This window comes from Myripristis murdjan, chromosome 22 (assembly GCF_902150065.1).
Source record: "Myripristis murdjan chromosome 22, fMyrMur1.1, whole genome shotgun sequence".
Classification (NCBI taxonomy): domain Eukaryota; kingdom Metazoa; phylum Chordata; class Actinopteri; order Holocentriformes; family Holocentridae; genus Myripristis; species Myripristis murdjan.
Genome location: NC_044001.1, coordinates 14,499,555 through 14,521,932, shown reverse-complemented (window position 1 = coordinate 14,521,932; position 22,378 = coordinate 14,499,555). Strand labels below are relative to the sequence as shown.

Here is a 22,378-nt window from a genome sequence, read left to right as displayed (position 1 = left end):
GTCTTGGAGCCTGGGGATGTGGTGAGGAAGGTGACAGGGGACAAAGACTCTCACCCAGAGCACGACCTCGAGCTGTGTACAAAGGTCCAGGCACAGCCGTCCACAGGGAGGCTGTATCTCGAGACAGACATTGACAGAGTGAGACAGCTTGATGAACTGGTAGCTAATGGCACCCTGGAGAAAGAGAGGAAGGAGAGAGAGACAGAAAAGATAATGAAGAGAGGAATGGAAAGGGAAAAGAAAAGGGAGAATCCATGGGAGAAAGATGGCAGCATAGGGGTTGAAAGGGGAAAGGAGAGGGACAAGAGAAAAGAAAGCCACTGGGAGAAAGACAGAGGAATGGAGAAAGGGAAAGAAAAGGATAAAGGGAGAGAAAGGCCCTGGGAGAGAGATACAAAGATGGAAAGAGGGAGAGAGAAGGAGAAGAAAGTACCGATCGCTTGTGAACCCCCTCCTCTTCCTCAAGCCGGTTCCAGTGTGAGGAGTAAGCCCTGCCCTGTGTTCAGCTGGCCAGAGGGGTTTCCCAGGATGTCGTACAGGTCGACCTCCCTGCCTAGACCTGTTGTTAACACTGTGAGTAAACCATCACATTTGAAGCCACATTGAATTGTTCTATCAGTGTAGCATACCCTAACCTGTCAAAGTTTGGGAACCCCGAATATCGAATGCATGGTTTGTTTTTCCCAATGAACTTCTCATACGTATTTGTACAACTGTTTTCACTTGGACAAAACAGAGAAAACATTTGCAACATTTGATTTAATGACAATAAGCAAACTTCCTGTGGCACTTTTAATCATTGGATGTGGCTAAATTTAAATCATATCTGGTGTTTATCACTTACAACTCATGCTGCCATAAATATCATTGCTCTGATGGCAATAATAAATTATACCAAAAATAAACACATAAACAATAGTGTGTACTGTTCCATGTTTATTAATCAGACTGACAAATGTACATTGTTGGAAATCAGCAGCCAGATAAAAAAAAAAAAAAAAAAGATCCCGTAAGCCTTGACAATTTTATTTGATCCCTAAGCTTTGATATATTGCATCACATGCCTCCTAAGACGAAATATTATACCTCACTGATGGGTAACATTTGAATCTTTTATATTAGGTCTTTTACTTAATTGCTTCTGACAGCTGCCCACTTACCATGTACAGAGCTGAATCTGCAAACACGGGTATTCATTAACTTTATGTGGAAGTACATTTGTAAATTACTTTGTATGCACAGCAACATACTGCATGTTTAGACCATATTCTCACCCTTACTAGCTCACTCCTTCTTTCTCTCATACACACATATACACATATATACACACACATATGCAATCCAACCATGACCTACGGTAAGAATAAATCTTGCAAATGCATACATCTCACTGTGTGTGCATTTTCATTGCCAGGAATTACATGTTCTCAAAGGAATGCTACAGTAAAGGTCTATATTTCCCCTCATTTAAATGCATTTGCATCTTCATACCCTGTAAACATCCAACAGAGACATAGGAAAAAGAAAGTATTGTTCCCTTTGGCATATGATATTAAAAATATATCCACTGTTATTTACTGCTTATTTACTCTATGCCTAGAGTAAAAGAGCGAGAGATAGCTTTGGTTTAAAACAAATTTCACTATCCTGCTTGGCTGCCTGTGCAAAGGTAGCTTATACATTAATAATTTAAACACGTTCCCCCATCTTGTTTTGTGCTTTTGAGCCTCAGGCTTGGAAATGTCATTCAGTACCATGGCCTCTCACACCCTACTGCACTGTTGTACTAATATTCTGCGGCTAAATGGGCGGACCTTGACCAATATCAAACAGTAAGAAAACACTGCAATTCTGGGATGTAGCTTCCTGATTAGAATTCATTCAGTGGCTGCCAGCTCCCTAGCAACTGTTCAGTCCATGAGTGGGTGTATGTATTGAAGGAATACATTCAGTACCGAGAGAGAGAGAGAGAGAGAGGGAGAGAGAGAGAGAGAGAGAGAGAGAGAGAGAGAGAGAGAGAGAGAGAGAGAGAGAGGAGAAAATGCTGTACAGTGGCTTTTCACACAGTTGAGGACTTGGCAGTGGATTAGCAGACTGGTGCATAAATGGTGAGGATTTGAATGTGCTAATATGCACATGTGACTTTTTGGGGAAGGCAGGAAGGAAAGAAGGGAGGAAGGAAGGGAGAAAGGGATGGAGGAACCATGGAAACAAGTAAGGTGTCCATGCAGTGTTTCCATGCTCAGTGTGTGTGAAGACAAGCATAACTGGAAGCAAGGCAGAAGTTTTTCCTCTGTAATGTATGTGAGGAAGCCTACACACAGGGATAAATCTATAATATATTTTAAAAGTGAATTTCCAGTGTGCAACACACTACTTATTACACAGTAATGTTGTATAATAACATTTTAATGAATTGAAGTTAATTTTGCAACAAAGGTTAAGGCCGCCATAGAATATTTTTCAGGCTATAACCATGAATGAGCCTATATCCATGTAAACTCAAGCTGCACATCATCATTCAGTGATGCCTTCCAGGAATGCCCTTCTCCTCCTCCTCAATCTCTCTAGGCTCGCCCTCCCCACTCAGAGGGATGGTGGGATGGAGGGATGGAGAGAGGGGATTACGGAGTGTTGTCTCATTCAGTGGCTGGTATGAGTCATCCTGCTGTATCACTCGCACTGTTTGTAACACCTACGCAACGCCAAGCCTAGCGCCGGTGTACTCACACATGCGCACGTGCACATACACACACGTGCTCGCATGTGCGCGCGCACGCACACACACACACACACACACACACACACACACACACACACACACACACACTGCACTGCACTGCACTCTCACAAACCATATGTTGAAATTGCGTACTTGTATGACAGTCATTACACATCACTGACTCCTTGATTATGAACCCTGAGGCTCGCTGGTTCTACAAGCATCTTTACGCTTGGTGTTGCTGCTCATTATGGCCTTGGTCTTGTTCCTCATTATAACCACCACACCCCCCACCTCAACCCCCCCATACACACGCATCTCATCTCCCAACTTTCTGACTTCTACTATACTCACAAAGATTATGGTCATTATGAACATAAACTGGAGAAGGTTGCTTTGCTGTTTGAGTAATGTTTGAAGCCTAAATCATGATGACACAAGTGTGAGATGTTTTTGATGTGCAGGCCACAGCATATATAAGCTTTGCCCTTGTGTCAAATCTGATCCAGGGGATCCATTGAGTAATTCGTTCTGCACCAAGAACTCAGCCCAAGTGAAAATGTAAATGACACTCTGATGTAATCCATGGCATGCATAATGCATGTGCAAGAAACAGATGTGGGGAAAACAAGGACCCGTGCTCCCATTCAGCATCAGTCAAGTTTAGCCTTATGAAGACATATGCATCATGATAAAGAAAAGGTGGGCTGCCACCTTCATCACGTACAATGTTTTAGAACATGTTGCATCTCTCTCAGGTTCATTTGCTAACTTTTTCATCCCACAACTTTCCACTTTTTGTCTCCATTCATCTCCTTCCCTGTGTTTTCCTCCATTTCTCTCTCTTTTTCTCTCCTTTCCACATCTATGTCTCTCACCCTTGGGCACTTTCTCTCCATTTCTGCAGCACGCAGCATTTTTCTTTCACACTGTTAATCTGTCATTCCTTGCACTGTCTGCCTCTCTCTCTCTTCCCCCCTCCTCCCTCTTGCTTAATGCTTTCAATACTGATGTAGCATGTGTGCTGAGAGTGAGAGACAATGGATATATTTGTTTGCAGAGACGTAGCCACTCAGAGAGCTCGTTAAACAGCAGATAAAAGGCACGCCACAGCATGCGGTGGCAGCAGCAGCAGCGCCAGAGATAAATCTGCTTGGTAAATAAATCTAATCATTTTCATTTCTCTCTTCTCTTCTCACCAGGAGTCTGATGGAGAGATGCAGTATGACACAAGGTTAGCCACTTTCACTTTTACCTCTCTTTCTCCCAGTATTGACACCACACCACACCTCCTTTTCCTTCTTCTCTCTCACTCACTTCATTCTCTGTGTCGCTCCATCACTCTCATAATCCCTCCTCTTCCCACATACCACCTCCTGTTTCATTCAGCTCTCAGCTCCCTCTCCCCTCTCTCTCTCTCTCTCTCTCTCTCTCTCTCTCTCTCTCTCTCTCTCTGCCTACCAGCCTGTCTCCAGTCAGAATTAGAGGAGGCTTTTTCTAAATGCATGCCGCTCTGAGGGGATGCACAGTCACATGAATATTGTGATCTTATCTGCTGAAAATGAGGCGAAAAACATATAACCGGTAAGGCAAGAGAGAATGGGCAAAGGGGAAGTGCATGTCTGGCTTGTACTAGGTGCTCAGAGATAGAGATAAGTGTGTATAGATGCCTTGCCACACTTCAGAATTTAACGATTGTTTGTGAGTGCTCTTATGTGCCTTTAGCTGTTGTGCCAGTCTGTCCATGTGTTGCATAGCTGGAGTGTTGCATAGCTTTGACATGGTGTGGACAAATTACGGGTGTGGAGAGATTACTGTGCTTTCAGTAGTATGTACAGTGTGGAGAATTTGAATACATGTTGTACAGTGTGTTCCCAACAGAAGGGGTGTTTGAAGTAAACTGTAGCCGTTTACATCAGTGGTGTCTACAGCATGTCACAGGGTTAATGTAAAGCACAGGAATTAGAGTCCAGGCAATATAGTTACAGTAAATTTTCGCTTTTGCACTGACAATTCAGCTGTCATTTGGATTTTATTGGCGTGAGAATAATGAGGCGCCAAATGTTTTCACAGCCCTCAATTAACTCTCATATTCATTCACTGGGCGAGATGATACCACAGAGAGGCAATTATGGCTGAACAAGCGCATCATGAGAGAGAAAGTTGTTCTCATTAAAGCAAACTCTCCACTTTGTATAGAGAGAGAGAGGGAGAGGGGAAGAGAGAAAGAGAGGAGGGGGGGATCCATAATGGTTATATTTTACTTACTGAGTGAAGAAAAGACAGATGATTTTATTAGAGTTCAGAGAGGAAATCATGGAGCGTTTCTTTCCATGTGCTGCCTTTAGATGGCTTTGTAAGAGGCATATCAGCATAATGTGACCATTACATCCAGGAGTTAATTGCTTTAACCTCCAGTGTTAACCTGCGGGTAGTGGGGAGAAATTGATTTTGGAGATGATCCTCGTTTCCTGTTACATAATTAAAGCAAACAGCACCTTGGATAAGGTGCCGTCCAGAGGGAAACTTTAAGTCTTTGAAGTGGGTTTCAAACTTCCTGTATAGTGGGAAGAGTTTTTAATTAATCCAGCCTATGAATAAAGAGAAACTGAGCCCTATGTGTACTCACCCTTTAGGCAGTGCAATGCTATTTTTTAGCTCATGTTGGCCTCTAATTAATGTAGTTTTAATTCAAATTCATTTTGTTCCCACTGAAAAGAAAGATTTCTCTCATAACAAGCAAAAAAGCAGTGTGAGAATAACATAGTTAGGATGTGTTGCTAAAATTATTCAACCTGTCTTATCCAAAATGCAGGACAATTTAGAGGCTTGGCTTTCATTGTCACATGAATTAATTATAGGGCCAAGTAATTTGGTGGTACAACAAAAAAAGATTGGATCTACAGAAATATTCTGCCATTTTAGAGGGCAAAGGCAGATATGAAAGGGCAAAATAAAAACTGTGCGTAGAAATTAGGCTGTCAAAATCTTAAAAGCTGTCCTAACAACCTGTCCCCAATACACACACACACACACACACACACACACACACACTCCTCAAATTTATAACATAATTTTCCCGGAAATAAGAGTTTGATGGTAAAAAAAATGTTGGTCAAGGTGGTGAAGGTGCTCATGAAGTTGTGCTGAACACGTCAGTAGAGGCCATATTGCCAACATTTTGCCTCAAACATTACACTTCAATTACTCTCAAAATGTCTACTTCAACATGCCATCGACTTTATGCTCAAAACTTTGACTTCAATCTAAAAAGAATTGCTTGTATTCGCAGACTGTCACTTTAAGTTTACTCTGAGAAACTTAACTCATTCTCAAAATTTTGACTTTAATCTTGAAGTTTGACTTTATTCTAAAGGGTTAGTGTGTATAGTGTGTGTGTGTGTTTGTGTGTGTGTAAGGTAGATTGCCATTGCCATGTTGTTGTTGCTCTGTTTGATTTTACATCAGAATCGTCCCAATTGCTCTAGCAGTAGAGATAGAGGAAATCCAATCCTCTAACAGAGTTTAACACCGACCGTGTCAAACTGAAACTCAAACCTGAAATGGTACCACCCAAAGGAGCATATTAAGTACTGCAAAAGGTAGCACTGTGCCTATATAAGCAAGAACAACAATAACTAATCCCTAATCTCTAAAACTCAAACTTTATGGGAAAAAAAACAGCTGAGAAGATTTCCTTGATCCAATAGTTATTAAAGTTTCTTTTGATTTATAAAAGACCATATCAAATTACAATTTAGCCGCATTACAATAAAAAAGCGTTTATATTTAAGATTCAATATACAGTTAAGTCCATTGTTCAATGAACCGAGGAAAGGGAGATTAATGAACCACCAATTACAGCTCAATAATCTGCTTAGTAAATGCAATTGAAAGTGTGGAGGGAAAAAAAGCTGCACTGGCTTCACTCCACTTGCTGTGACTTATAATTAGGTTACTACAAATGTTTCAGCTTACCTTCATCAGCTGTATCTACCCATGATCCACTTTGCCTCCAGCACCAGTCCCTGGGAGACATCACCACCTCCCTCTACTTCAGTCAGACTTTGAGGAATACGCCTGAAGATGCTTTGTTTGTTCATTTCTCATCCTTCCCTAAGCTGGGCACGTACTGGAGCATCCAAAAGCAGATGCTATACGAATACTCCCTTCAGGTTAGCCCGTAGCACTTTACCACCTCCCTTGTTCTTCTGTCTAATTATTTCCAAGATGGTGAGATGTTAGATTTATGGAAAAACCATGTTAGGGTGGACTACTGGAGCATCTGGAAGTGGTTGAAGTGGGATCCGACTTGGAGTGTCCTCAAGGGGTTGGGTGTGCGTGTTGGTGAGTGTCTATCAGTGATGTGTGCACACTGATGTGCAGCTGGTGTGTGAATCCAGTCATGCATGTGTGCTGTTTTCTGATTTAGACCCTATGAAGCACCAGTCATTGTATCTCTGCAACCCTCCACCACCCTATTCAGTCCCTGGACCATTAGAAACATGCCTGTGCCACAGGATGTTTATGCTGCTCTGTCAGAGCCAACAGGACGGGACAGCTGAGACACATCAACAACAGGCTGAGCTTGAGCTTCAGTGTCCTCCCTGTACAAACACTGGGCATTACAGCCAGTATCTTTCAACCAAAAAATGTTGATACTTATAATTTAGAGCGATATGTTGCACAACCTCACCACTAGCTTTAGTGAAACTTCAGTGAAAGTTGCCACACTGCTGCAGCTTCCTGTTAGTCTTCAACATAATCCAACAAGACACTCGTGTTTGACCTCAAAAACCTTCATAACTTTCTTTCTTGAAATTGGGGAAACTCACAGCACAGTGAAATATGTTTTCAAATTGTCTACTTAAAATACGATTGCTTTCTAACAAGTATTATTCTGCATTTTGTGAACGTCAAACCCAGTCTACCATTTTGGGACCTAATGCTGCGTTCACGTGAACTCGAAAATCAGAATTTCTTTCTTGTAAATTTCTGACCTGCAACCACGTGGCGCTCCTGGTGTCAGTGCTAACAGCTGGAAGAAGCTCTGAATGTTCCTGCATGTAGAATACTGATGTTGACACACACAGTTGTGCGGTGTGCGGTGTAAGCTTGTAAATGATGTGATATCAACATTTTAATATGGCCTGGGTTGATAACTACCAAACTAGTGTGAGTGGCATTCCAGTGTGTCAAGTATAAAATATAGAAGAGCAGCAAATGTTTCTACAAGCCAGAATTTCTAACTTGGCCTAAGTGTGTCAACAGAATGAGTATTTTAGTGCGGGTGAATTAATGAAGCAATTTGTTCTTGCAGTTAAGGCATTAGCTGTGCTCCTGGTCATAGTTCAGGGACTGCTTGCTTGTTTTATATCAACAGCAGGATGTTGATACAGACTCTGCTGTCTGCTATAACCTGATGAAAAGGCTGGCAGGAGAGCCCATTGTTTGTGTGGGACAAACATTGTTAAGCACATATAGTACATACAACATACACACATAGATGAATCCACAAATACACACACGCTGCACCCTCACAAGCTCTTTGTCAAACAAACTGTGTAACTATTGTGCCAATTACACCTCATTGAATGCTCCTGTACAGCCTGCAGGGCTGGACGTGTGGCTCCATGTGCAGCCTTCGTGCACACGGTCCCACAAACCCCTTGCATCCCCGGCTAGCCATCCTCCAGTGTAATGCATGGTGGATTTCCAGATGTTCAAGCTGGGTTGTGATGATAAAGAGAAAATGCTTGAAGGTGAAAAGCACAGGATTCTTTCTTCAAAGGCTAAATTTGGCCTGCATGGCCCTTTGTACCTTTCTGCGCTGTGCTATGCTGTGCTCAGGGTGGACAGGCACCTATAAACTGAAACGTACAAGATTTCTCTGGTTATCCCTTAAATTCAGGGTCATAATTTGGTTATCAATGAATTTTATGAATTGTTCTAATAATCAGTTTATTTGACCATCGATTTCTTGGAATTATCCTCCAATTTTGGAGTTTTAACTTCAGTTAAAGGATTGTATGCTCCTCTACGGGTTGAAATAAATACTACAAACATTGGTCTTATGTCAAAGCCCATTGGATAAACTCAAAAGGGCACTGTCCTCCAAGGGGACACAAGACTGTTTTTCTTAGTTACCGTAAAATTTACATTGTGGAGATCTTAGTTTTACTGCTAGCTAGACACTAAGCTGTCTGGGACTTTCTTAATTAACACATTGTAACTGAAAATCCAAAAAGCCAATAAGCCTTTTACAGACCACATTTTGTATTCAGCCATCACATGCTGTCGATCTTGGTAGCAAAAGCTCAGCCAGAAAAAAAGTTTATGAAGGAAAATGTGTCAAATCTGTTAAATCACTGTGTAAATAAGGCCAGCTGTGGGCAACTGCATTTCAACAGGAGCACCATGGTGCCATCACAGTTCAGGCCTTTCATATAAAACACCACAGTGCTTACTTATTGGTGACGATTTACAATAGAGCGAGGCGACTGTTTCTCTTTGTTCTTGGCCGGGTTGGGAGTGCAGGTATGTCACGACTGTGTTGTCGTGGCAACCTCAGTGAGGACTGAACTCGCTCTCTATCACAGGAATTTTTTTCTACAATAGAGAAATAGAGAAATCCAAACGCAGACAACAGTCTAACACACTTTAAGTGGTAATGCACAAATTGTGTGACTCATCCTTTCTGCCCACCACCTCTATGTCTTTTCTCTGTCTCCCTCGCTCACCGTTGGAGCTTGTTTGAGCAGATGTGAATGAACTGTGAAGCTACTTCAACAGAGAGAGAGAGAGAGAGAGAGAGAGAGAGAGAGAGAGAGAGAGAGAGAGAGAGAGAGAGAGAGAGAGAGAGAGGAGGCACTAAAATATGCTAACCTTCATCAATACCTGTCCAGGTATGTTAAAACATCACGTCTTTGTTAAATAAAACATTATGCTGCTGAACTTTAGCAGATCCGACTTCACTTTTTTACTATCAGTCTTTTATTACGGGGCTACTATAGTAAAAATGAACATAAAAGTTTAAAGAGATGACAAGAAAAAAGAGATCTCACAATAATGTCCTTAGATGATGAAGTGCTGAATTTGTGTGTGACCGAACCTGGTGTATTTTGTATTTGTGGTAATCCTGACAATTGAAAGAACTCCATTAAGGCAACACATGTTAATTTTAATTTTTAGGAGCATAGTGCAGACCATCAGAAATGTAGGCTGGATTATTTAGTTATTTGTTTCTTTGTTTGTCAGTGGTGGCAGACATTCAGTTTGACTGGAAAGTAAACAACAATGGGAATAGTTAACTTGAGTCTGATTTTAACTAATGACTTTGAGCTAATGCTTTGTGATTTGATAGATATTCTATAACATGGTTCCAGTTATTGATATGAATGTTTTGCAGATATTGAAATTTTCTGATATCTGTTCAGTCGAGGCCTGACCTTTTCTGAGCTTTGGAGATCTATAATAGACCATGCAACATTTTTTTTTTAATTTTTTATACCCTTAATCCATAAAGAAACATGCAGGATAAGCCTGCAAACTGGAACATGTTTCACAGAGTGCAGTGTTATAACTTCTGTCCCTAGGTACTCAATTCTGGTCAGGTCCCGGTGTCCTGCAGGTTTTTGTTCCTTCCAGAGAGTTAACGAACCACATGAACAACAAAATCCTGCAAGACGCCGGTCTTGAGGACCAGCAATTGAAAACCTCAGCCTCTGTGCTTTTGTCGAAGGCAAAAGTGAAACTGGTGTCCTGGTGGCTCAAGTTGGCTGAGGTGTGTACAAATCAATCACAATGTGAAGTTGAGACTGGCCTTAGACCTTTGTCACAGCATCTCCTTTTCTGTTTTCAGTCTCTCAGTCTGTACTACACACTTATCATAACTTATTTATACGTTAACTTTAAATCATCACAGGTGTTGAGCAGGGCAGAAAAAATGACAATGGTATTGTAGGGAAAGGTAAATATGCTCTGTGCCGACAGTAAATGCTTGCAATTACGCTTTTAGTTATAAATGGAAGCTGCACGTTTGAATCAATTTCATTCGTTATTTTAATTAGTCTTGTAGCGCTGATTAATGTGTCCATTAAAGAGAATCAAAGTGGTTAAGACTGGCTGTCAAGAAAAACATATTACTTATCAGCTGATGACCTGTTGTAAGGGCTTGATCATTTACAAGAAATATTTTTCTGAGTATTTAGAAGATCACACCACCACTTCTAAATATGTGAAAAGAATTGGCATAGTTATCAATTTACAATAACACAGCTCGGCTTATTTACACAAAATATGATACATTTATATGTTATAAATACTTTATGATGCATTATAAATGTTGAAAAACTGTAAAAGGTTTATAAATGTGTAAATGTGTTTTTTTTTTTTCTTAATTTTGGCATTAATATTTTACTATACACATTATTCTAGTCCTGAAAAAAAATGTTGTACAAGGGCACATGTGCTGGGAATTTCCCTGTTGTGCATCCAGTGGATTTCATATCAATTTGCTGTTCTTTATTTCTGACTGAAGTTCTCTTATCTTTAAGTATAATTTGTCTATTCCACGAGTTCCAGCCTGCGACGCTCATCGCTGTCAGCAGAATGCTTACAAATCAAACAAATAAGCAATTTGAATGTTAAAGCTCCTCACTACTTCAGATTATTCACTGCATTTAGATTGGCATTATCACAGATGTGGTATTCCCCAGGCAACATTTTTATAGGAACAACAGCATCGCCAAGCCATAGCTGCTGCCTTAACAAGCTGTGATACGTCTGCCAATTATCTGTAAAGTATGTGTGATGGAAACGAGAAGAAAACATGGCTACCAGTATAGATTCTACTTCATTTTGAAGGTCCAATAATCAATTGTAATTGTTTTTTATGCACTAAGGAAAAGAAGGAAGAAATGCTGACGCTGGAATATAAGTGACCAGGGAAATGAAGTGCCACGACCGCTGAAAATCAAACCCGCTGTTTGGCTTTTGTCATGATTGACCAATCAGGTCAAGCACCAAAGATATATTGCTGACTACACAGCATGACAAAGTAGGTTTAATCTGGAGTGTGTGGGGCCCTGAGCTCTCAGTACCATGCCATGTGCCTTGGCAGGAGTGAATTAGAGATGGGAGCGCTATTTACACTCCATTTAAAGGTGAAAGGCATCATCTGCAGCCTGCTACTCTCTGTTGTTTAGTTCAGCTCAGCCGCATGGAGATTGTCCATCAGTGCAGGGTGCTTATTATGTCATTGCATAGTTTGTAGAGGCTTGATGCTGAGATGACACTGACTCACTTATTGTGGACTGTCATGTAAAGACACAAACAAACCTGCCATTGACTACAGCTTGTTTTTTTGTTTGTTTTATTTTGTTTTATTGGTAAAGAACCCCCCGTCAAACACACACAATCCGCACAAACACCTTCCCCACCCTCTAGCCGCGCACACAAAAGCTCAAAACAGTGTAACACACTCACGCACGCACAATAACATAATGTGGAAAGGATTCCCCGCGGTGGCTCCTGCTGTGGCCCCCTGATGTGATCAGGAGCGCTGTGAAACCTGCCTTCAGATTGCCAGAGTTGATTGAGTCCTCACTGTTTCCTCTGAAGCCTGTCACAAGCAGTCACACTCACACACACTCACGTACAAAACTTTTATTGTTGCGACTGACATGCTGGTTAAGGATACACGAGGGAGCTGGGGGAGGGAGTTTGGTGAGTCATAGCACAGCAGGGGGAGGCTATTCATAATGAATTAATTTCCTCCTGGGATTTTTTTTCTTTTGTGTGTGTCGGAAAGGAGCATTAAGGCTGCATCCACATACAGTAAATTCAAGAATAAGCTTTCTTGCCCTTGGACAGTCTCTGACCTCACTTGAGGGAACACTGACCTTGTTATTACTGGATACTGAATTCCTGATAAAAGCCAACCACAACCAGAGTTAATCAATCCATCTGTAATCCTACCTAAGAAAGTTTGACATTATGATTCACTGTAAAAGACTCCTATTCAACCTACTTCAACCAACAGCTGAAATAAGACCGATACCAAAGCCATTTACTATAAGAACTGAGACCAAATGCTTCACTTTTTAAATTGCAAGGCCAAAGACTTCTTCGTATTACCTACTAGCGCTTGGCTTGTGTGACACAAATGTTGTCTCTTTTGATATATAAAGAAATGAAGGGGGATATAAATAGTGTGCAGATCCCTCCTCAGTTGCCGTTCTTGTCTTGAGGCAGAATATTCTGTTGACTAGTCATCATCATCACTCTGGTGACTTAATCCACCGAGTTGTTTTCTGCCCGCTGGTGGTGGAGAGCATGCACTGGAGACTCTTGTGTTTCTGGAGTCTTGCATCATGGCTCTCATGTAACGTTTGAACCGCTGTGGCGGAGAATACCGTGGGAAAAAAAATAACAATTAGTACCACTAATTTGAAGCTCATCTTTTTGACAGTGAGTTATGACGGCATTTAGATGCAGAGGCGCTGTTCACAATGGATGAGGCGCAGCTGTCTAATAGCACATGTCAGGAAAGATGGCACTGTGGCAATTAAAGTTTAATGTCCTCATTTGGTCACTGTGAATAGTATATCTAGCAGGCAGCAGCTCTACCTTGCTCACCTCCCATGGCTCATTGATACTAAATCAACCTGCGGGCGCCATAAGGACTCCCATCGTAGATCCAAGATGGATGCTGGCTGGCAGTGACCTTTAATATGTGTTGAGCTGCATTAAAGACAATTTATCTGGAATTGGATCCTCGCTATAGGAGCTGATCTCAGGAGGCTGGCTGGCTGGGAAGTACAGCTACTCGATGTAGGCTGTAGATTACAGTGTTGCATTCATTTGTTGTGCTCCCTGAAGAGTGCATTGTCTCGTAATTATGACAAGCTGTGGCACTTGTGGAAAGTACTTCAGGTAAACACAAGAGTTTACTCATGTTTTATATCCTCACCACACAAGCTGCTTAATAATAATGAGGGAAAGCTGTGGAGAAGAACTTGTTTTACATATCTTTAGCCATTTTGTGAGTCTCAAGCCTCCCTGCCAGTGCAGAAACAGCAGTAAGCCTATCATGAGCTTCTCTGAGGACTGAGATTGGTTGCTTCTTGTGGATAATGTTTACCTTGCCAAGCAACACCTGAGGCATCAAGCTTGGCTGTTTATCCCCCGGGGAGAGGTATTCTGATACAGAAAGAGTGAAATACTTCATATACACAGCAGGGAGGTGCCTGTGTGTGTGTGTGTGTGTGTGTGTGTGTGTCTCTGTGTGTGTAGAGAGGGACTCTATACAACCACAATTCCTCACAATTCAGCAGCTATTTCTGTCTTCTTTCTCTCTCTCTCTCCCTCTGTGACTTGCAGATAAGAAAACAGCTATAGCAACCATATTAAGTGTGTTTCCAGAAACCCCTATTGTTTCCTGTGCCAGTGTTGAAGGGAGATTAAAAAATATTAAATAGTGGTGCCATTAGAAGTGCAGGCAGGCAACAAAACATTCATTCCAGTTTGCCGTTGAACTGCCACCCTGGCACTCTGCGGGGACCAATAAAAGTCATGCTGCTGGCAACCCCTGTTTGTATTTATGCACTGACTTTTCTCTTAAGGAAAACACACAGCGCAAATATATGGTCCCACTGAAATGTCTGTGCTGCACTTAATAGCTGCCAAAGATTCACGGGGTCTTTGGCTGAAGTAAAGCGTTTGTCAAGAATATATTTTTGAAAAAAAAAAAGTTTACTTTTGAAAATGAGATTGATCACAAATACATGTGTTGCATAGATATCTGCATAACTGATTCCACACACTTGTGTTAAGAGAGACATATGGATTTACATCTGCTAGCTGGCTAACAGCAGGATATTAACTTCTTATGGCACGGGAGACCTGAGTTCAGACCTTGCTCCCGGAGAGATGATTAAAGATCAAATGGAAACACACACACACACACACACATACACATGCAAGCAAGCACAGGCATGCACCTGCACACACACACACACACACACACACACACACACACACACACACACACACACACACACAAATGCACATACATTTAATCATAACACTGATTTATTGAGGGATAATTTTTGTGGTTGGCAGGTCAATAACTCAATATTCCATAGGCTGCTGCGGTTTGCAGTGGCTGCTTTCAGCTGTTCACAGCAACAGAGAAACTACATGATGAAAAGGCAACTCAGGTGACCAGTGTGCGCAGTAATGGAAGCATTAATCTTTCTGCCTGACTTCAGCATTGTGTAAACTTCTTCAGTGGTGTAACTAGAGTTCAATGTCTTTTATTTTGGAACTTTAAGAGGTGCTTTTTTTTTTTTTTTTTAAATAAAAAAGAGACAACAAAGATTATAAACTCTTTGTGCATTGCCCATTCAGTTGGAAGTGCAACAATTCAAAGTACTGCATTACTATTTCAGTTTGTTTACCAAATTGATTTAATTGATCCCCAGCTCTGCTGCGTTGTACCAAACGGGCTCATTTTCCAAATGCACAGAGAATCTCTGTTTTCCTCTGGAGTCGACAGAACTAAATGTGCTGCTAAATCTGTGGGACTTCAAAGCTGTTTTTCTCTGCTCTCTTGCCAGGGTCATCACAGATAGCCAACTCCTATCTGCCTCCCCAGGCAAGACTTAGAGCTTTGACTGTTGGTTTGTGGTTAGAGTTCAAACTTGGCTTCGACATTCTGCCGACCAGCCGCAACAGCAGCAGAGGCAACAGCAGCAGCTACACACACATGAGAGCTGAGGCAGAGAGAAAAATATGAAAAAGATATATATTGGCAAAACCGCCCTCAAAACCCAGAGAAATGGTTGCAAACATCAAAAAAGAAGGTAAGACGAGACAGTCTGACGATTGATTTAAATTCCCACTTCACTCATCATTGTATCTTTCCAATGTGGGATCCATTTCATTCATTTTTACCAGTGAAAACAGAGTGAAAGGTCATTACCACAAGTCATTAAAAAGTTCATGTGGCATTCATTCCTTTTCATCAGTCATCTTCAAGTCCCTTTCATGTGTCAAATGACATACATAATCCTAAACTAATCCTAAAAATTCCTTATTCAACATTATAGATCCAAGTTGCTTTGCAGCTCATTTCACCAACAGCGATCCTTATATATCAGGATGCCAACAAAAAATCTAATTCCCTAAAAGAAAAATCAATGACTGTGTGCTCAGACTTAATTAAACTGGCATTATTTAGTGATAAGGGCCCAGAGCAATTTTCACACATGTGCTTAGTTTTCTGGCGCAATGCCATGTAATTTACAGCATCACTTGCAGCTGTTAGACAGCAGAGAGGTTGTCAAGAATTTGCCTTGTTGTAATATCAGGGAATAAGAATCAGCTTTGGACCGTCAAGCATCCTGGCTGTCTGTAGGTCTGTCTGTCTGTCTGTCTGTCTGTCTATCTATCTGTCTATCTAAAAGTCTGTTCCACTGTTTTTAAATATTTGGTGCATGAAACATATAGGTGCTATAGGTGCAGAAGTCCACATTCAGGAGTTTTGCAGTTGTGCCTATTTTCATTGTTGTGTTTGACTTTCCTGTGGCTAGACTGCTTTCATACAAGCTAGCGTGAATAATCCCAAACCAAATAAACAATTCATGTATGGACACAACTCAGTACCTCGTCCTTGAAATAAAATTAACTTTTAAGAGGGAAAAAAATGAGTGGCTTGCGTTGTTTTCATTCACAATTGATGGACTTGGAAGGCTCACAGCTCCCTGGGTAGATATAGTGCCTGAAGCAGAAAGACAAAAGCAGCAAGACGGTGGCGTACGTGTTGCCTGGAAACATACCACGGATACTAGCAGCAGAGGCCACACTTGTCAGTGTGTTTTTGGATGGCTGCTTTGACGTGATTGATATGTTATTAGTTGAGATATTCAGCTAAGTACACAGATAGACAGGGTAGTCCATTGTCCCACATATCCAGAAAATAAGTCAGTCGATAAGTCTTTCTGTGCACATCATTTTCTCCTCCTTTACTGCCAGGTTCCTAATTGAGGCTCTGGGCTGAGGTGAACTTAGAAGTGCACTCGCTGCCTGGTGGTTGGCAGCACAGAGGCGTTGAACCTCTCCAGGAGCCAAGTATCCATCAGTCTGGCAAAATGCTAAATCCCCTTGAGCGCACGCTGCTCCTGCCTCCTGCTCCCCATCTCTAGCCTCTCATTACCTCATCCATTCCCTCAGTCACTGCTGTCAGTGTGTTTTCATCCCCCACACTCACACCTGCATCAAATGCATGACCGAAACATTGTTCTCTGTTGTCGGTGGTGGCTGTGAGGTTGAAATGGTGCTACTCTGGCCTCGCTCTCTCCCTCTCTCTCTCTCTCTCTCTCTCTCTCTCTCTCTCTCTCTCGCTCTCTCGCTCTCCTCTCTCTCTTTTTCACACCCTGTCAACTTAACACACCCGCACACTTGCATGCACACACACACACACACACAGAAAGCCCAGGTTCATGCTGTATTTTTACCACAACGTACAAGAATCACCCGTGGAGCTATGTCCAGGGGAAAAAGCCCTCTCTCTTCTTTCAGGAATTCGACAGAGAAGGGCATAATGGAATTCACCATTACCGCAATGGGAGCTCCTTTCCCAGCTAGGCTCCCTGCCTATGAATGGGAAATGATTAGTATTCCTCCTTCATCCATCTCCTCTCCTCCATCGGCCTGACTGCCTTTCCCCCTGCCTGAGACCAGACCTTCGCCACTCCACACTGAATCACACTCCAGCTACACCTCGTCCCTCTCCCTCTCTTTCCTCCACTCGTGCTCTCACTTTTTCTCCCACATGCACACACTCACATACTTTCTGCTCCACTGCTCTCTCCCTCTCTTCTTCCTCTCTCTTCCTCTCTCTTTCCCTCCCTCTCTGCCTCTTTCTACTCTATTGAATCTGAGAAACTTTGATAGCAAAAGAAAGTGTGTCAGTGTGGTGACTGTGTCTTTCTGAATCCTCGTCTAAACTGGCTCTGCTGCTGGTCCAGTTCTTTCCACGACCACAAGGACGACCTCCGCAAGCGCCTGTCGTACACCACCCACAAACTAGAGATGGTGGAGACCGAGTTTGACTCCACCCGCCAGTACCTGGAGACAGAGCTGCGCCGCGCCCAGGAGGAGCTGGAGAAATTTACAGAAAAACTACGCAGGTGTGTGTGACATGTGTGTGTGTGTGTGTATGTGGGCATGCATTGGCGTCTTGCACCAGAAATATGACTTGAACCTGTGGAGCAGTGAAGTTGGAGTAAGATGTTTCATGAAAAGAGATTTATAGTAATAAAAGCATTACTAAATCGGTTTTATACATGGCCATCTTTACTTCGTATGGATTTGACCAGTACCTGAACATTTCACTACTAACAGTTTGCACTATTATATTATTGATTTTGTGTTTGTCGGTGTGTCAGCTATCTAATCATAGCCTAGTATCTGGTATTCTGGAACAACTCCCATTGATGCAATTTACTTTTTCACAGTTTCCTGGTATTTGAGGCATAAATCAGATTTCAGAAAATAAATGTATTTCTATGTGTGTGTAAGGCTTTAACCAGGGATGACCATTTCTACAGTATGTTCCCACGGCCTTCTTCACTTAATCGATTCTCTTTTTTTAAGCACAATTTTTAGATACCTTTTCCAGTATTGGACATATATCATATATCACATATATCACCAGATTATGCATTTTTGTTAATATGCCACAGGACATAGACATTATTCTCATTGTTCTTCTTTATATGTTGAGGGAACAAAATATTGCTAATGGTTTATGTATGTGGCTAGCATTAATGTCAACACTAATGCCAGCATTGTTAATGTTTTGAAATGTTAGTAAAGTGTGTCTGAATAAGATTAACAGCAGCTTGACCATTAACATCATTTGGATATTATTTACTAAACACATACCATCAGATTACACTGTAGGTTTGTTTTTTAATAACAGATGTATGGACATTATTCTTATTTTTATGTCACAGGAACACAGTATATATATATATACTGTATATATACACAGTATATATATATATATATATACATATATATATATATATATATATATATAATTAAATAAATCGACCTTATAATTCTACTGAATTGATCTACAGTTACACTAAAACAATCATCACCTGAATATTTCACTTTTTGTTACACACAACAGCAAAGCCTCCATTGGCCGTATTGTGACGTGATGTTGCTGCTTTAGCCAACATGGCTCGCCACACGCGGCAGAGTAGTAACTTTCTGATAACTGCTAACTTAAAACTTGATAAACCGCTTTATGCATTCCTCTCCTTGTTCTCGTGCAGCTGGCAGTAACAGCTTTGTGGATGTTTACTGAAACAAATGAGCAGCCAGGCATAAATCAGATGCTGCATCACCTCCATGTTTGCTTTTATTTCCGACAATAAAGCACATGAACGCGCAAGCTGAGTGTCTGATTTCACAGCCCGGAGAAAGCACATCCCACATGCACATGAATGTTGCATGAGTGTAAATCTGATAGACCACCAAGGAGAGCCACACTCAATGCAACCTCTTTATTTTCATTTCACACCTATTCTACCTGCCTCATATTTCTCTCAGGTCTTTGTTTTATGATTGGTTTTTTATGTATCCACTGTGTTCTCTCCATATCTGTCTGGTTAATGGGACCATAAACGCCAGACTTTATCCACACCCTCTGAGGCCTGAGAAGAGTGATAATGCCACACTGAACTGAGAGCCGAGAAGACAGAATGCCTGTAATAATTTAACAAATAGCAAGTCGAGGCGCAAGAACAGCTCATTCCATTAAGCTCACTAATGCATTGGAAGTCTACCTGAGAGAGCAATCATGGAGGAAGGAGGAGAGAGAATGGAGAAGTAAAAGGAGTAGGAAAGCAGGGAAGGAAATTTTAAGAGGATTTAATCATTTTAAAAAATAGAGTAGCATCCCACCCACTCATGCATGCACACACACAGCCACTCACATGCACACAAAGACACAGATAACAACAAAAGTGAGCACACCAAAACTGAGTGCCAGTAGCTCAGTCGAGCATAATTTTGCATGCAAAAATGTTTTGTCAGACCCTCACAAGAAAGAAAGAAATCTACCTAAATAGCAAATGGACACTATTTCTGTTGTGCTTCCACTGTATGCCTCACATTCACCCACTCACACACTTTCACACACTGATGGTCGAGGCTGTCATGCAAGGTGCTAAGCTGCCCATCAGGAGCGGTTAAAAGAGGTATAAAATATTAGAAGCCTCTTCAGCTTTGTTCAGCGATGAGTCACAAACTAGCGCCACAGCACTGATGTTGCATGTTCAGTGTTTTATTTATTTATTTTTTTTAACATAAAAGAGAAAAGACAAAGGGCCCTTAAATTCAAATTTTCTATGATCACATTATATGCTTTTTGAGTTCTTCTTTAGTTATTCTTCTTTAGTCCTTGTGGGGCTTAAGCATATCAAAACCCTTTAAATCTGTTTTAGCGCACCAGATTTATCTCCTCAATGATCTTCAGATCTGAGTCAACACTTAAAATAACCTGCAAATCCCCTCTCAGACTCTAAGTCAGTGCCCTGTTTTATTTATATCTTTTTCTCAGAGATTACTAATGCTTATTCAGGTTCATGTACACTATGACACTCTTAGTCATTATACTATGTGATTTGATTTCACAGCATTTTCACAGGGAATCATCACTTTTTTCTTTTTTTTTCCTTGTAGGATCCAGAGTAGCTATGCAGCTCTTCAAAGGATCAACCAGGATTTGGAGGACAAGATGCACAGGACGGTAAGAGACACTTGCTGAACGGTGTACAGCTTTGATCCTAAATAAGTATCTGAATTATCACACCGGTGTTAAACAGAGTAACACGGTACTTAGCTTTGTCCATGTTTCTGTTGTATCGCCGAAGTGCCTTCCAAACATGTCACAAACTTTATCGTCATGTCCATATCTAGTTATGTAAGGTGTCCTTGGTCACTGGGAGAGCAGTTCAATTTAAGAAAAAATCTGTATTATAAAAACAATGAAAAAAGTATGTTAAGTCTAATTACATAAAACATGAGTTGCCAAACGATAGGGGGACATTTCCTCTAGACGTAAACAGTAGGCATTGCGCTATAATCTCCTTTAAACCTGCATTGTGTGATTTCACAATCTATTATCAATCCTGAAGCTAATGTGTGCTTTGGGGAGATTTGTAAAGATATCAACTCATGTGGACCAGCCATGTTGCTGTTTTCAGCCGTTTTCTCCTCCTGTGCACTGTTTGTTGCCAAAATGCATGCCAGACTCAAGCTCCTCCCGCTGCTTCCCCTGCTGTTTGAAAGAAGCGCTCTCCTTATCCCATTCCTCAAAATTCACAGAATCCATGAAGCAAGTGAACACAATGACTGAGGGAAATGGTGCCGCTAAAATGAAAAGGACATACAAAATAAGTTATTTTAGCTCAACTTAGCAAAGTTTGTCCAAGGCTGGCCTCTGTGCTGCAGTTACATATACTTTTTTTCTATGGAGGGAGAGACAAGTGAGAGAAGAGTGGCTTACAAAAAGTTGAATTAAAGAGGATTCAGGCAGAGGGAGGAGGTGTAGCTAAGATCAAAATGAATGAGAGGCAATGTCCTCAACAAGTTAGCTGCCACCCATAGTGACCCTCATGTACAAAGTTGATATTAGCCATTCATACTTAATGCAAAATTTATATTAAATTAATAACAGGTAATTTTATATACATATTGTGCATTGTTATCAAGAAAAGCAGGTCCATTTCTCTTTCATATATGACACAGAAGACAGTTTTGCACCAAAATTTTTCTATCAAAGCAGCCATTTTATGTAAAAAAAAAAATAGGCCTGCGTCATCAAATCACACCCAGAGGACTTTAAAAATTGTGTTAAAATGATCAACAGAATGACATTTTGAGTTAAACATGCCACAGCATTGCTAAGATCATTCATCACACATGCTTTAACTGGTAGAGAAAAAAAAAAAAACGTCTAGCTCAGTTAAGTTTCAGTGCTGAGATTTACTTAATTTTTCCAAAAATGTTGATGGTAGTCAACAGCCATTGAGTGAACCATCTAGTTCCTTCCCATTTGTGGTTAAAATACAAAGTCGCTGCTGCTCTTGATATCATCTAATGGTCAGATAAAATCACATAGTGCACGTGTTTTCTCCGTCTTTTCTCCATCCCAGGATTTGAATCGGCAAATTTGCAGACGCAGGTCCACTTCTCTCAGTTTTCGGCTTCTGCTGTTGCTCGTACAGCCTCAAAACTCTAATTAATTAAACCCCTGGCACCAAGTTGAGCCCCTGTCCTGCTTTAGTGGGCCATTCGTTAACACTTCCCAGCGCATCCTGTACGAATCCCCTCAGTTGCACAGCATTACATCATATTACTACTACGCAGCACAATCACCTCCACTTCCTACCATCACATGTTCCCTTTTTCCCACATCCTCTGCCTCTCTTACATCTCCTGACCAATGAGGGGAGGGGAGTTTATGTTGCTGATATCATCTTGTATTGGCATTATCAGTGGCTATAGAATCCTAATGGCCACTGTAAGTATCACAATGCTCCCACCGAGGCTCTCATTGAAGATGTATGAGGG

At 41.3% G+C, this 22,378-nt stretch overlaps 1 protein-coding gene across 1 annotated transcript in view; it reads left to right on the top strand.

Annotated features, from left to right (window-relative positions):
• The first annotated feature begins 397 nt into the window (after positions 1 to 397).
• Positions 398 to 22,378, top strand: part of begain (brain-enriched guanylate kinase-associated) — a 38,890-nt gene continuing 16,909 nt past the window's right edge. Inside the window, exons 1-4 of the mRNA XM_030045253.1 lie at positions 398 to 573; positions 3,925 to 3,956; positions 17,755 to 17,916; positions 20,486 to 20,552. Coding sequence (XP_029901113.1) covers positions 400 to 573; positions 3,925 to 3,956; positions 17,755 to 17,916; positions 20,486 to 20,552 — 435 coding nt within the window. The 5' untranslated portion in view covers positions 398 to 399. The remainder of the gene's footprint in view (positions 574 to 3,924; positions 3,957 to 17,754; positions 17,917 to 20,485; positions 20,553 to 22,378) is intronic.